Raw genomic sequence first — 16,253 nt, forward strand, 5'->3', positions numbered from 1 at the left:
AGCCTCCACGATTGTTTAGAGACCAGATTTTCTTTGCAGTTCTCATTAAAGGTTTTGTGTGTGCTTGGGGCCTCTCTGTGAGGCAGAGATGATCGGTAGGTGGTGCAGCCAGCCTGCCAGCCCCCAAGGAGCACACAGCTGACCAGCACTCCTGGTCCTCTGTCTGCAGGAAGGTTGGAAATGCAGGTTGTGTGGCCTGGGAGGAGGAAGGGGCAGATGAGCAGCTTTTTTTTCCTGGTGCAGAGCAGCACCTTTGTCCCAGAGCAGCCCAGCAGAGCTTTCCATCTCCTCGGTCTGCCCCAGCCATGCAGGGCTGCGATGGGCTGCACCCAACCTGGGGTCCCCACTTAGCAGAGCACTGGCTCACCTGGACCTTCGTGTGTTGCTGCTCTTTGGGCTGCAGGTTTTAATGCACGGGGGTGTTTGGTTTTATTTTTTTTTGGTTGTTTGTTTTTTACAGAGCAGTGGGAACTACTCGTCCTGAAGAACATGTTAGCAGAGTAAATGCAGCAGTTACCTGGTTTATAATGGAGACAGCCTGCAGTGTCCCTTTATCAGAACAATCATTCTCAACAGCTTAAAATATTTGACAAATTGTAAGGATGTTTTTGGTATTTAAATGTCACGTCTAGGAGACCTGGAATGGTGCATCTCACAGATAGAGGGATGGAGGCAGCCAGGGGCTGTTCAGCCTCAGTTGCTTTGTGTGAGCTGGGGACACAAGCCATGCGTGTGTGCTGGTGGTCAGGGCTGCAGGCCTGGGTGCAAGGAGCTGACTGTGAAATGCAAAACCTCAAAATCAACTCTGGCCTGATCTCCCCTTAGTTCAAAGGCTACAAATTCAAATATGTTTTAAGATAGCTCAGAATAATAACCAGATGAATGAAATAGTTTGTCTGCCAGACAAAAAATACCTATCAGGGAGGTACCTAGAAACAGGTAACAGTGAAACATTCTGGCAAGTGTGATGGCTTAGGATGAAATTTTAATTTTTCTGTGTTGCGTTTCTGTTTGTAAAGGCTGTGTAGTATCTGAAGTGTAGGGCTTTTTCTTCAACACGTGAATGCAGATTACTGGGAGCAATGTTGGCTTTAATGAGAACTGCAAAGAAAATCTGGTCTCTAAACAATCGTGGAGGCTGTCGTTCTGAATTGTGTTTTTAGCTCTTCAAGCCTTGATTAACAGGGCAAGGCGTCAGTTCAGAATTCATATGGACTCTAAACGAAGCTCTTCAGTCCAAATGGCCTGCTCTTCTGAAGCACGCCTGAGCTTGGAGCTAGAACTGTGTCTGTTCAGTACTAATTAGCTAATGCATGTAATAACTCTGGCTGTGCCTGCAAGAATCATCTTCCCGTAATGCTTTCTGCCGTTGCTGTCGCAGAAGTGTCGAGTTGCTCTTGCAGCGTGAGGAGTAACGTCACCTGTGTAGTGGGAGGGGTGGTGGAGGTGATACCCTGAGCCGCCGTGTTTTCAAAAAGGAAGAGTTGGGTTCCTCTTCCGAGGATCCAGAAGTACAGCTGCGGATGAGATGGCTGAATCTGTGAATGCCAAAAGCTGGCTGGTATTTCATATTCAGTCACTGTGTAGTTTCTGCGGGAAGGACAGTTCCGGGTGTTGGCGTGGTACCTCCTCGCCTGCTTTTCAGTGGTCAGATACAATGACAAGGCATCTTGGGATTCAGAAGGGGATAAAAGCTGGGTTTGAACTGGATCACGTTGTAATAGTTGACTGTTTCTTTTCTCTCTTCAAAGAGTCATTTAGGCAACGTCTTGGTTGATATGAAGCTCATTGACATAAAGGACACTTTACCTGTGGGCTTCATCCCCATCCAGGAGACCGTTGATACGCGTAAGTTGGTGTCGGTTCCTGCAGTGCCGCGTCTTGGTGGTGCTGCCGGGTGGTGCAGGGCTGTGTCCCGGGCAGCGGGATGCTCCGAGTGCTGCTCTGGGGGGCATCTTTAGGGGTAGCTCTTCCCGTGCTCTCCAGGCTTGTTAATACTGCTGCCTGGCTGCCACCAGCTCGCCCGCTCAAGCGGGAAGGAATAGTTTATTCTCCCTTTTTGCAAGGGCGAACTGGGCCTCAGGGGAACAGAGCTGCTGTGATGGGGGATGTGCACAGACAGGTACGAAAAGGAAAGTGGGTGCACATGGGGCTGTGCTCACGCACACATGACTTCTCACCACCTGTTGCAAACAAACAAAAGCCCAGCTCTTGGCAGGTGGTGCTGAGGATATGTGTTTGAGCTTGCTGAGAGAAGCTACAAGTGTGGCATCCAGGGGAAATACTGTCCTCATTTCTGCAAGGCAGAAGTGGCCTTCCTGCAGCATTTAAGCAAACTGCTCGTGAACAGGGTCTTCTGATCCCCTGAGACTTGTGGCAGCAGCAGCTGGAGCCATGTCTGGTCACAACAGCCCAGCCTGCAGCAGGCATCAAGTGCTCTTGGCTCGTGGTGCAAAGCAGCCTGGGGCCAGCCCCGTGGGAGCTGTCTGGGAGGGCTGTGGAGCACCGGGTGCTGGTGCTGAGGGCACGGTTACCACACAGGAGCGTAGGCTGGCTGGTACCAGTTCCTGCCGGTAAAGAAATCCAGGCTGGTTATGAACAGAAAGGAGGTATATGGACCTGCTTTGCAGGGGGTAATTCATCCAGATCTGCAGCAGGTGAGGATCATTTTTCAGTCACTAGTGACCTGGTTCTGATTTGAACCTGTAACCTAGAAGCGAAAGGCTCTGCAGCCTGTTGCTGAGCCCACGGGTCGTCCCCTTTTCCTGGAGAATTCCTTAGCACGTGTGACATGGGAGATCCGCACCCGTGGGAGAACTGGACAGTTGTCAGCTGTTGGTGTAGCTTTTGTAGAAGTCTGGGTAGAGAGGTGAGAAGGGACTTTGTAATTAATTCAAAATGCATTGAATTGCAACCCATACAATCTTTAAAGCGGTGGCACTGTCTGTATTAATGAAGTGGTGCATATCCCTGTCTCCATTAGCACGACCGAACACATTTCGATTGTCTGTATATAATATGTTTACTTAAAATTAACTGTGGTTAAGCATGAGTAATTAATGGATCCAGCTCTTAAACCAAGTTTGCTACAGACTGCAGACTCTATCCAAGCGTGAAAGAGACCAAAGACAAAAGCAAATAGTGTACTCAGCTTTATACATATTGTGAAAGTCGAGTAAGAGGCACTAATTTTGTTTAAAGCCAATTTTTTTGGCTATACATGTTTCTATGTTCTTCTCTAATGATGCATGACTTGTAATAAATACATTAAATATAGCATTCTTTAGTGGTTCTCGACAAAATTTTCAGATGTGGAAGCCTTAAACCCTGGACTCCTTAAATCTGTTTTAGGTATGTCAAAAGCTCTAGTTTACCAAAGCAGAAGGATTAGAGTTCAGGGATGTAGGTAGTTAATATCTCTAAAAAGCATCACTGTTAATCCGAAGTTGCATGCACAGATGCCGTATTGTGACACACCTCACACTGCCTGTACATTTGTTGGTGCTGGTCTGACAGCAGGCTTCAAAGGCCAGGATGAATTGCTTTCTCCAAGGTAAAGATTACGAAACAGCAGGAGCCTACAGAGACAGGACTGCTTACCAGCTGTTCAAGTGAGGGCGTATTTTTAAACTGGAGAATACTTACTCATATTAAACTGGAGGGTTTTTATTCTTCTCCAAGTGCTTGTTTATACCTGTTGGTTGCTTTCAGACTTTCATTCAGTGTCTGCACTTTTGATTTTTCACTTTATCAGTAAAAGCTTCTGTCGTGTCTTTCAGTTGTCTGCATTCACAAATGGAACCCTCACCCCGCTCACGTTGAGAGTCCCACAGATTTTTAGGGGGAGGTGGAGCAAATCTGTATCTGTGTGCCAGTACCACATTATTCTGCAACTGACCCATAACTGAACATAGTTTGTACCTGCATGCAGACAGATAGTAGGCTTATCCATGAACTCATTATACGGATAAGTCTTAATTGTGGGCTCTAGTTTTTTACAATGAGTAACATGGAAACAAGTGAAATTTCTCTGTGATGCACAGCAAGAAAGGACCATGCAGGAGATTCACCTGCCCTTTGAACACGGGTCAGCACAGCCCAGTTACCCCGCCGGGGATCCTAGCAATTCTGCTTTTAAAACCTGTTTTTAACCCTGCAAAGACACCAGGGCAGATGTAGTGGGAGTATCGCTTCAGTGCTTGCTGATGGAGTCAGAAGAGGCTGTTAGCACTTAGTAGAAGTCACCTCTTCAAATCTCCCTGTTAGCCGCTCTGTGTGACAGTGTTTTTCTGCCTGCTTTGGCTGTTTGGAAGCACTTCTCAGAACAAACTGTCCACTTGTGTCAGCAGCTTCCAGGTATGTTCCTAGAGGCAGAGCTTGTAGAAGAAATACTTGGGTATCCAGGCCAGTGAGTCAAATGCTGCTTTGGAAAGAGGAAGTGAATATGAGAAGTATATGGAAGTGGGAAAATCACCTGCCACTTCTGTTCTGTAGTGCAGTGTGCTGTGGCATACGTGATGTCTTGTCTTCCCTACAAAGGGAAGTAGGGAGTACTGGTTTATCACAGTGCCTAATAACAATTCCTGCACAGTGTACAGAGAGCTCATAGAAAACTTCTTCAGTCGTTGAATGGCACCGCACTGTCTGGTTTTCTGACATATATGTTCTTTGGCTCTGCTTCCTGCCGTAATTATCTGCCAAATATCTGGAGAGACAATAAACAATATTTATACCCTTGTCTTGCATAAAAAAACAACTTCTGTTTTTGTTTTGTTTTGTTTTTACAGAAGAAGTAGCTTTCAGAAAGAAGAGGCTGTGCATTAAATTCATCCCTCGAGATTCTACAGAGGCAGCAATCTGTGATATCCGAATCCTGAGTAGATCTAAGCAAGCCCCTCCTCAGTACACATTCATAGGGTAAGTACCCCTCACTCTAGAAGCTGCTTCCATATTTGTAATTGTGCCAAGCATCTTCTTTTCCTGTAATTGGTAAGTAGTTGTTTATAAGAGACAAAGCTCGTCGTTGAAAATATTTACATAAATACAAATGTTACTGAGTTTGATATGGGAAGTAACTAACCCTTTTTTCCACTATTTCTTGCTATCCAAGGTGTTCGTGAAATTTATCTGTTTGCTAATTGTGTATGTGTGCAGCATGTGCTTATAGCGTTAATGTCTTTTGTGTCAACTACACAGGGAGTTGAACAACATGGGCATTTGGTACCGGATGGGCAGAGTTCCCCGCAACCATGAGTCTTCACAACCTGCTACTCCTGCCCAAGTACCGTCTTCAACACCAGCTCCTAACCTGCCGAGGTGAGTTTTCTGCTTTCCAGCATCTTCTGCTTGATGCAGCGTGGCATATTGTTGCAAAGCACCTGCATGGTGGAGTCAAGACTAAAGGCACACCTTAGTTCAAATGATTATGTAGTCTGATTTGATAGTGAGGGAATGAGTCATTCTTTCAAGTGTTTGCCTAATTGGAAGTTCTGTGATTGTCGTTGCATAAAGCCATATGATTAAAGAAGTCAGAAGGAAGGAAAAAAAAAAGCCTCCATAGGAGTGGAAACAGCCAGAAAGCTATACCTTTTCTTTGTTTTGTACTGTGTAAAATTTTTGTAGCTTCCCAGTACACGTGGGTTACCCTGGAGAACGGGTGAGAGCCATAGTAGCCAAGCTGGTTTCCCGCTCCTTGACCAAAGAAAGGGAGAACTGTTCATACAGTCCCTAGTGCAGAGGAAGACGAGTTTTGCTCGTTCTCCAAAATCAGTCCACTTACGGTTTGAAGTGCTGCCCCCTTTTTTTTTTTTCTTAGACCACTATGCTCTAGTCTTGCAGCTGACATTGAGTATGCAGAGCAGACTGCTCATTGTACCGTGAGTGTCAGGAGTAGGTCATAAGTTGAATGCTGGCAAAGGGTAGGCAAGATAAGGGAAAGAGATGTCATGATTATTAGAGAGCAGATCTTCATTTTCTGTCTGCAAGAAATTCCTGCTTGGGCATATTTCCAAAATAAAGAGAAAAATTATCATAGCAAGAGAATATCGATGGCAGTCCTTAATCACTAAGTGTGGAAGGGTCACTTTATGGCCAAGCAGGGAAGGCTGTAGAACAGCTTCAGAGCTGTTGGGAACAGGGCCAAAATTAGAGCTCAGAGCATCAGCGACAGTCTGAAAAGAAGTGTTTACAAGGCTTATATATTTTATAACCTCTTGTTGTACAGTTTATGGTTTACAATGGCTGCAGGGAAATTGGATCAGTTTTGTTTTACTTGCCAAATAAAGCAAATGTCAAAATAGTCAATATAAAATGTATTCTAATTTGGCTGAGTTAAAACAGCCAGCATGCAGTGGAATAATTGAATGTTACATTAATGCCTCCTAGTAAAAACCACCTGTCTGTAGCCAGCTCCACTCTCGTGCCCGGTGCATGATTTACAGGTAACTTTTACACCACCCGCCTGATCTTTCAAAGCATCTTTCATGTCTGTTTTTTACTCTGATTATTTATTATCCAATATATTTTTTAAGAAATAGAAATATATATAAAGGTGCATCCTGCAAATATTTCATTATTACGGGAAAGACATGCTACTTGAAAAGCCTTTTCTAATACTCTATCAGCAATGTGATGTTACTCAAGTTTAATGTTTGTGGAAGATTGTAGTCACAAGTAACCTCTTATTTTTACATCACCGTAGAGATAGGAGAATACAATGGTAGCCAGTTTGCCATTTTATTCTGTGTGGATATATTTTGACAGGAACTGCAGTGAGTAGCTCTGCTACTGCAAGTGCTAGGACAAAACTGGTGAGCAGTGCAGAACAGAGCTCTGTGGAGATCCAGCTGTTAGGTTGGTCAGGTATTTAAGCTATTCAGTTGCTGGCTAGCATTATAAGCAGTTTTAAATTAAGATGGTGTGCTTGGGTGCTTCGGGATAATTGTTAACACTGGATATAAACTAAAGAAGTAAACCATACCAGTGAGCTGCACAGCAAACCTTTCTGCAGGGAAGAACTTCTTGCTGTGAGAGGTCTTTATTTCTGTGTCAGCCATGTTCCCTCCTCTGACCCGTGGTACAAGTTCCTGGTGGCAATGGATGGCGGCACATCAGAGTTTTGTTGTGTGTCAGAAGTTTGACCTCCCCAGCTCGCTGTGCGTCAGCAATGCTGCTTCCTCTGCTGTGTCGTGGGGTTATGGCTCGCAATCAGAACTGCACAAGGGGAAGCTTTGTTTGATATTCTTGCTGGACTGCATATGTTATTTTCTAGCCATTTCTTCTCCTTGGTGTTTAATACTACAGGCATCTGGCTTAATGGTCTCTAACTGCAGCCGTCACGCATCCCAGTGAGAACTGCACGCTGTACTGTGGAACACAACCGTGCCGTTGTGCAGGGCATCAAGCTGCTTTACTGTTTTTTCTCTCCAAATTTTGCAATGGCTTCTTGGCACTAATGGCAGCCTGGAGAAATGCATTTTTAGTTTCCCATGCTAGAAGGCTGCTGCTAAAGAGCTGCTTCTGTTGACTTGAGTCACCAGTGAGAATTTAGAGTAACTTCCCTCAGCGTGTCTGCGTTTGGGGCATGCGCTCTCCAGTAAAAATTGATGCTAGTGCTACGTTGTGACATCACTTTGGGGAGCAAGTAGGTAAGCCTCCCCCAAAAGAAGAGGTGCTAATAACAGGTAATTCATTTGTTCTTCTGCGTACTTTTGTTTCATCCAGCCTATCACTGACTGCCAGTGCACGTGTTGGGGACTTGGAAGAACATGTTGCAAGCATTAGAGCGGTGTTTTAGGGCTTAGCTCCTCACTGGCTCAAGCTCTGTCTGGGAATAAGCCAGAGGAGGGTTTTAATGACATGTTCTCCTCTTCATCACAAGTCCACTTTGAGCCTTTTATGAGCAAGTCCTTCGCTTCTGCAAATGCATGTGGCACCAACCCCAAGCCTCTTTGCTCTGCAGCTGCCTACGCGATGGCTCCTGTTGCAGTTGCAGCGCTGTGAGCCCATGTGGCTTTTTTGGTGTGTGAGTACAGTTCACATCCCTTCCCGTGGTGCTGCAGGAGCCTCTACTGCCGTCATTCAAACGGTCCTCTCACAATTTGTCAGCTGCAAGCAAGATGTCAGTCAGTGCTGCTGAAGTGTGTTTTACAGTGACAGACATAATTGCACTTAACTTTTTGCATGGATGTTATCAACCTGTGACAGATACTTTGGGAAATTGAGCACTCTGATTGCAGATGATGTGTCACAGGCGTTTAATCTTCCTCTCGGAGAGACCAGGATTTCAGTCACAACTTTTACTTGTTGATGTCAGGTTTTGAAAATGTAGATTCGCGCTGACCCTGGGAACCGTTCAGTCATTTAGTTTGCGGGGCTGTCATCTGAAAGGTTAATGGCTTACTAGGGAGAGAGAAGGAAGATCACGCTGCAATTGGCTTGTGTTCACGCCATGTGTTACCATGGCTGGGCTGACGGCACTTGGTCCTCCTGCTGTTTGAAGATCCGACCGCTTCCACCGGCCTTCCTGGGATGCCCGTGGCACATCTCACCCTGTTCTAATGGAAAATCCGAGTGGCGGTGAGGGCAGGCGGCCCGGCGTGCTGGAAGCTCAGGGTGTCCCCGTGCGGCCATTCAGGCCCGGGGCCCTGTGGGACGGAGCCACCGCAGTGCCTGTGGAGACGAGCGGCGGCCGAGCTGGCACGTGGTTGGCTCCGGCCGAAGAGCAGGAAGGCTGTGGCAGGGTCAGGGCGCTGGGCAGCTCATGGGGCAGCCGGCGGTGGAAGTCCCGTGGCAGCGAGGTGCTGAGCTGCTGGTGCTGGATGGGGTCCAGCTGGACAAGGCTCCGGTGCTCCTGCCCCATCCCTGCCTCTTCGGGGGTGCCCAGGGCTTTTGCACAGAGAGGGGCTGGGCGCTGGGCCCCAGCGTATGCCTGCTGTGCCTGCAATTCCTGCCTATCTGCACAGTTAACGAGCCACAGGAACAGCTCATTTGTGCTGCAGCTCCCACCCCTTGCAGCTGGCAGCCGTCCCTCCTTGCGTGCCCTCGCGGTGCTGCAAGCAGCCGGTCCCTGCTGCCGGGTGCTCGGCTCTGGGCAGCACTGATCTGGCAGGAGCGCTGACCTGGGACTGTGCTGCTCCCCGTGTGATCAGGAGGTAACTACCCGGCATAACCCCCTGAAATAAGAGCAGGATGTGTAAATATTCCTACCGTTCTCCCATGTACCTTTTAAATAGTTACCTACTTTGCCTAAGAACAGGGAAATGATTTGCTCCTGTTCCTTTGCTCCCAGCGGAGTTTAACATTAAGGAATGTAAGGATTTCCTTTCTAGGCAGAGAAGTCTGATTTTCAGATTGACTTGTTTGAACTTTGTCGTGTGAGCTTGGAAAGTGATCAGTGTGTGGCTTTCTGCTGGAGGCCGATGATGTGCAATAGGTGGCAGCTAATAAAGCAGCACCGGCAAACCCGCGTGTTGGAGACCTGCGCTCAGTGTGACGATAAGCCAGTCCTGCTCTATACGGCGGGTTAACTGAAGGCAAGTGGGAAGCCTTTTACCTTCCCTGTTTTTTAAGCAGCAACGATAGTATTTAGAAATAACTCTTAACTTCTTCTTTAAGATGTTTCGAAGAGATTTCATGGAGAGTCTGTAGAGCAGAAGGTTCTGAGGTTTCACTTTCCTCCTCTGGTGAGGAGCAAAGCCAAGACTTCGTGAAGTTGTCATGGACCAGAGACAGACACTACTGGTAGCCTGATGGCTAGGATGCTTTAGCAGAGTGGTTGGGTTTCCATTAAAGTCCCTCATCTGAATGAAAGACTATCAAATAAGTAGTATGTTGGGGTGGATCTTTTTGGTTTGACTGGAAACCACTCTGAGAAACCTGCCAGTGAAAGCTCTGACAGCTTGATCCTTTCTACAAAGTACTTTGTTCTTGATGGAGATTCATTTTCCAATATGTTTCATCGAAAGAGCTCTAAAGTAAAACTAATTCACAACTAATAAAATAGATTCTTTGACTATTCTTTGCGCCGGGAAGGCTTAGGTTGGAAATTCTGAGAAATTTCTTCTCAGAACGAGCAGTCAGGCACTGGAACGGGCTGCCCGGGGAGGCGGTGGCGTCACCGTCCTTAAGGAGAGGTTGGACGTGGTGCTGAGGGACATGGTTTAGTGGGTGACATTTGGTGGTAGGGGTTGGACCAGATGATCCTTGGAGGCCTTTTCCAACCTTAATGATTCTATGGCTTGAATGCTCAGATTACTTGTGTCATGAAATAGAGCAAAATATTCTTAATTTTTATATGATTTATCCTACAAGAGGCCAAGGATTGCACAAGGGCTGAGAATGGAACAAGGGCTTCACAGTAGCTATGGATAAGAACCAATGAGACTGAAACGCTAAGGCGAACTTTGGAAAAAGTGTTTTCCGTAGATCCATTGCAGTTCCTACAGTAAGAAGCAACATTTCAGGCTGAAATGTATGTGATGTGTGTATACTGTGCAAGGCTGAACCTGATGGTTTGTTTGAGTGGGTAAGGAGTGCTGGCATACATTTATGCAGAGTCTGTTTCACATAAGGAATTTGTTATGAAACTACACTGACCATATGGCTTGCATCCAACTCAGCTGGATGAAGACGTGCAAAAATTGGTCATAGTCCAGTATGTTTTAGTGGCAGAAAACGATGATTAGGAAAAAATGTTTAAACAATATGAGTGGTTTCCAGGCACAAGAATTCCTTGCATCAGTTGAGAAAGAGGGACATTAACTGTGGTTAGGAAAAGCTTGATTTAGCTGAATTTGAGGATGCATTGAAAAATTTTGGGGAGTGCTCTGACTGAAGAGGCTTCAATATCCTTAGAATCATGAATCATTTTTCTTTACAGAGTCCTGTTCCTGGTATAGTAATAGTCCTCAAGGCATGCTTCTTTAGGGTGTAGTGTAGGGTCGTTATATCCGAGCCAAAGGTATTCATTCAAAGAAGCTGTGTGCTTAGTTGTTAAATAAGCCCTGTGGGGGAATTGAGCATTTTTTCCCTAAAACATCTATGTTGTCTGCTATTTAATATGATCTCTGCCACTGTTGATTTGTAATCTGTGCTTTCACCCTGAAGTGTATGTGGTTGTGTTCAGATATTTCCGTCTTTAAATCAATCACTTTCACCATTTTCCAAAACACTTCTCGAGTTTATTGCTTTTAGTAAAGTGTTTGGACTGTCATTATTTATTACTGGCAAAGCGCTGACAACGTGCTCTTCCCAAATGAGTCTTTATGTGGAATATTTTTTTAGCAGGTTCTGTAGGGAGGTGCTGGGGCTGTGCCACAGCACCCCGGAGCTGCGGGCCCTGCCGTGGTGGCGCCAGCCTCAGGCGGGCTGGCGGCACGGTGCAGGCAATGGCGCTCGGGTCGGAGACGCTTCTCCATCGGGCGTGTGATCTTGGGCTTCGTTCTGATTAATTTGATGGAATTTAAAAACCTAGCCCAGGAAACCTGCACTGTGTGTAATTTATCTTTTTGGAGTATTTCTGCTGTTTGGCAATTTTTCCCTACTGCTTCATTATCTGAAAACTCCTGACTCCAGAGAGCAGCTAGTGAAGGATGTGGAAAGCTGCACTCATCCCACCGCAGCCTCCAGAGACACTGCGCTGTTCATCTCAGACAACCACTTCATAAGCACTTCATGCTTACAGTATGAGGTCTTAGTTCTTTGATGCAGTCCTCTGCCTATAACAATTTAATGGGCTACAGCTCAGACTTTCAAGCAGTGTAAATTAAACTTGTTGGGCTTTTTCTATTGTTTGGCAGCTGTTCCATCCTAGTTACTTAAATTCTCTGTTCTAAATTAATCCCTGAACAGAGGGAGCCGCAGGAGCTTCGTTCTGCATTAAGCCTTACATTTTGGGTTGCTGGTCTGCAGTAGATCATGCTCCCTTGTTAGCATCATCGGGTCTCGTTCCGTTCAGCTGGTGAGTGCTTTCGTTCTGACAGGGTAGCATAACATCATTTTCCCTTGAAACATCATTTTCAAGGCGTGGTCATTTCAGGAGGGGGATGTGCAGCGGCACACTCTGCATGATGCATTGGGTAAGGATGCTGCAGACAGGCCTTTTTCCCTTTTTACCGCTGGGAAAATGAAGTGCTTAAATCTAAAAGTGGAAAGAATCACTTGCTCCCTTTTTCATTCTCTCATGTGTTTGGTCTTTTATAAAATCTGAGTCTGGCACCATAAGCACTCATTGATTTTTTGGGAAACAGGATATTTTAGTAGTTTGGAATGAGATGAAATGCTTGCAAAGCCCATATGTTGCTTGTTTTAGGCAAAGGGTCAGTAAGGTTTTAGAAAGTATTTAAATATTTGGTTTACACGATTAGAATAGATTGTCTGGAATGAAGTCCATTACCCGAGGTGATTCTTGCCTTGCAGTTTCGTTTTTCACTGCAGTTCTTTTGGGTATGAGGTAGGTGTTCTGGCATAGCAATGCCTGAGCACAGTAAAAGTTAAGAACTGTGAATAAATACTGTAGATGGGATTCTGGACACTGCTGGAGCCATAGATATCTGCTGTGCCATTTTCTGTAAACTACGGTTTGGAAAATACATTCTGGTAAAGTGAGTGGTCATGGAGAGGTCCTCTGATTTCTGTCAGCGAAATGCTAGCAGCTCATTTCTTAGAAACGGGCTTTTTCCTCTGCCCTTAAGGCAAAGCTTTCAAGTCAGGTTATGTTTCTTGAAAAGTACAGCCTGACATTAACTTCTTGTAGGTGTGTTTTTAGCTTTCTGCAGCTTAGAATGTGTTTAATCATTCTAGCCTCAGTTTTTCGTGAGGCATGTGATCTTTGCATAATCCATTGATTATGGAAGATAAGATTCTTTTTATTCCAGGATATTCCTGTGAGACTTTACAGTATCTGTGGCACTGTTCTTCATTTAGAATAAATTGCAATCATGGCGGTGGTACATCAAAGAACAGAGCAGATCCAGTTCTGTAGCATGCAATATGCTTTCTAACATATTTGACAATGTGGGGCAGCTTTTAAGGTTTGACTGATTTCTCTACAATGTTTGTCTAATCCAGTTGGAAACCAAAAACTTACTATTGTTCTTTTGCTGTGTGTTGCTGATATTTTTATATGAATTATGAAGCATCCTTTGATATCTGGCATTTCCCCTTATGATCTTTTGTTACTTTTTATGAGTACTTGCTCCCTGACTTCAAAAGCAGTTCATCACCTTCATGCAGACAGTTATTAATAACTTATTTGGAACTGTTGGGCATTCCTGAACCTGTTTTATGCAAGTTTCTCTCTAGAAACAGTCAAAAAGTGACCATAATGTGTGCAGACCTCAAACCTCTTTTGCTAGCATCTGAAGGATCTCTCTCTCATGTCCTTCTTCTGTTGCTGCTGTATGTAGATGCATTCCGTAGATTTAACGAATAAAAGAAAAACTAAAATTAAATGAGTAATTAAATCTAACCTGTCCTGAATTATGGTAATGTGGCTGTTTCATCCTAAATTGTCTGGAAATTTACAATATGTTGGGGAAAAATATTTTTTGTAATGTTCTCTCTCTTTAACCCATGCTGAAACAATGGGTTTTTTACTTCAGCTTTGGTGAGAACAGGCCTGAAGTCCTGCCGTGAGCCTCACCGGGGCAGGCTTCCCTCCTCCCTGAGGGACAGACGGCACCAAACCCGCCTTGTCGCTTGAATTCAGTGGGGAGGAAAAAACCTTTGTTTTTGACAATTCAGAAGGAACGTAATTGGCATTAGGATAGTTAATGCGAGTTGCCATTCCTTAACATTAGAGATTCCACTAAAGAACTAATAATTACTGTTAATATCTTTCAGTAGAAACTTTCAGAGTAGACGAGCACTGGTTGAAGCAGTATTTAATGGCATGCTGCTGGCATGATAAGAATGCAAATAAGCGTTATTAGCCTAATGATTTTGCTGTCGCCATGGCTGTGCGGCAGTAGTGTTGTGAATATGTCATGCAGTACCCGTGAATTTGGAAAGTGTGTCAAAACACAACTTCAATTAGTTTGCTCTAATTATGGCCCTAGAGAGTTCATAACTATATCACTCCTCATTAAAAGAGATTTTCGTATATGGATTAATACAGCACGTAAGGATCCGAGGCAGGGCGGAAGGAGGGTGTCCACGGAGCGGCGCGCGGCTCCGGGGCAGTCCCAGGGCCGGCCCAGGGGGCTCCCCCTGTGCTGGCCGGCCGCTGGCTCGGGGTCCGTGCCCCTTGGAGCAGGGCTTTGTCCCTCAGCACGCAGACCTGGTCAATGATTCTGGACACGTTCTTCAGTTAATTTAAAAAACAAAAACAGAAAACCAAACCAACAAAAAACAACAGCAGCAAAAAAACCAAACCACCACCCCAGAAACAACACTTGGTGGCAAGATTTGCTTTCCGGCCTGGAAGAGTTGCTCTGAGAAAGGTCAAAGAGCATGGGTAGTCAGCAGCCTGTGGGATGCCCAACGTGCAGGTACCTTTTGCAGTGCATTTGTTACATCCTTTAAATATTGTCTTTTTGTATTGTGTGAGCGCGTTCTTCCTTTGCAGAACGGGGAAAAGATTCTTGTGCCCGCAGGTGAGCAGTTGGTGAGGGGTTAAAGTAGTAATTGTTTAAATCTTTCAGGCTTTCCTCCCAGTTCTGTGATAATTTGATGAAGAACTTCACCCTAATTAAATATTCAAATTAGGAATAAGTGTCAATATGGCTTCCCATTGCCTGGAATGATGATTAATTGTATTCAAAACTCTAGTGGCCGCTGTAATCTAAACCAAACCGTTGTTCTTGATTATTTCTGCAACACATTTACCATGTTTTTGTTTTAAAATTTAAACTGGTAATTGATTTGCCATATGCCACAGAGCTGCACATACTTTCACGATATGTGTTTAGGAACTTGGGGACTTCGTAATTGGGATTTTCTTGCTTTTCAATGGCAGCCTCTCTTTCTTTTTTTTTTGTCTTCTACAGTGTAAAATGATTTGGCTTTCACAACGCATAAGGAAAATGCATTATGCAATCAACTGACTAGGTATAAGTTATATTGATCCTGGCTAAAGTTTGCATTAATTTAAAATAAATTAGACTTTGTTTCCCATATTTCCCTACCATGTCACACTCTTAAAAGAGAAAGGGGGAGGGGAAGAACTGATCTCGTTCTAGCAGTCGTTACCCTCTGTCTTGTGGTCTTACAGCTAAATGTTCTCCTTGGAGAGACCTAGCTCTGCACAATGCAGCCTGGTAGAAAGGATGAAATACCTGTTTGTCCTGCCTCGGAGAACAGAAGGTGGCAAAAGAAGTGGAGACGTAGAAACAACGGCATTTTACGTTGCTTTCAAGCACCTTCATAACAGTGCTCAGGACGCTCGGCGCTGGAAGGTGACCTGCCGTAGGTGGGATGGGCGCTTGTGGCACGGAGAGCCCTGTGAGAGCAGCTGCAGAGCTGCCTGCCCACCACCACCAAGCATCAAAGCACGCACCTACCTGTGGTGCTTGTACTTTTCCCCAGCTTGAGGGAGTATTTTGGTATGTATTTTCACGTTGATACATCTGGAATGAAAAGCAAATAGGATATTATGTCGAGTTAAGAAGCGAGGTCCGGATATGTGAACTTCTGCTGCCATATTTGTGTGTGTATGGTCAGAGTCCGTCAGACTGTGAGTGATTCATTTTAATTACGCGCGTGGAATGCATGCACCACTTTAACACATGGTGTTTGTGCAACCTGGTGCTGCCGTGAGCTGCCGTGCAGACTTGGTAGTGCCCGGGGACTTGGTTTGGGATGTCTTTTGCAAAGTAAGACTTCAGAGCTTTGTTGGAAGGCTGTGGTGTTTGTTCGTGGAACTGACAGCACTGTAATTTTGCTTACACAATGCCTCTGTGAACTACCTGTGGAGCTGTCCTTTCCAGTCCTGCAGGTCGATGCGATCTGCATGACCGGCTTCAGCAGCATGCGGTGGTCTCTCTGGGCTTGGTGGTGGCTTGCTGAAAAGAACTGTACATATGGAAAAGATTTAGCCTCTTACAGCAGAAGCTGGGATAAACTTTTAAAGTACTCTGCTCAGAAATGGGCCTTTTTAAATAGACCTGCTTTGTTTACTTCCAAAGCGTTTCCTGCTGTTTTGTTTAGGTATGAAGAAAACAGTCTGCAGTACAAGTAAGAGAAATTCAAAAATCTTTGTTAGCTGTTTTGATGCCTCAAAGTATTTTTGGATACTGCTAAAAACAAATGAAATG

The 16,253-nt window shown here is 45.1% G+C and overlaps 1 protein-coding gene across 9 annotated transcripts in view; it reads left to right on the plus strand.

Annotated features, from left to right (window-relative positions):
- Positions 1-16,253, plus strand: part of MVB12B (multivesicular body subunit 12B) — a 70,063-nt gene that overhangs the window by 15,800 nt on the left and 38,010 nt on the right. For all 9 annotated transcript variants that reach the window (XM_040531166.1, XM_040531168.1, XM_040531165.1 and 6 more), the window contains 3 exons: positions 1,752-1,848; positions 4,788-4,917; positions 5,197-5,316. In XM_040531166.1, the coding sequence (XP_040387100.1) occupies positions 1,752-1,848; positions 4,788-4,917; positions 5,197-5,316 (347 nt within the window). The remainder of the gene's footprint in view (positions 1-1,751; positions 1,849-4,787; positions 4,918-5,196; positions 5,317-16,253) is intronic.

Source organism: Cygnus olor, chromosome 19, assembly GCF_009769625.2.
Source record: "Cygnus olor isolate bCygOlo1 chromosome 19, bCygOlo1.pri.v2, whole genome shotgun sequence".
NCBI classification, from domain to species: domain Eukaryota; kingdom Metazoa; phylum Chordata; class Aves; order Anseriformes; family Anatidae; genus Cygnus; species Cygnus olor.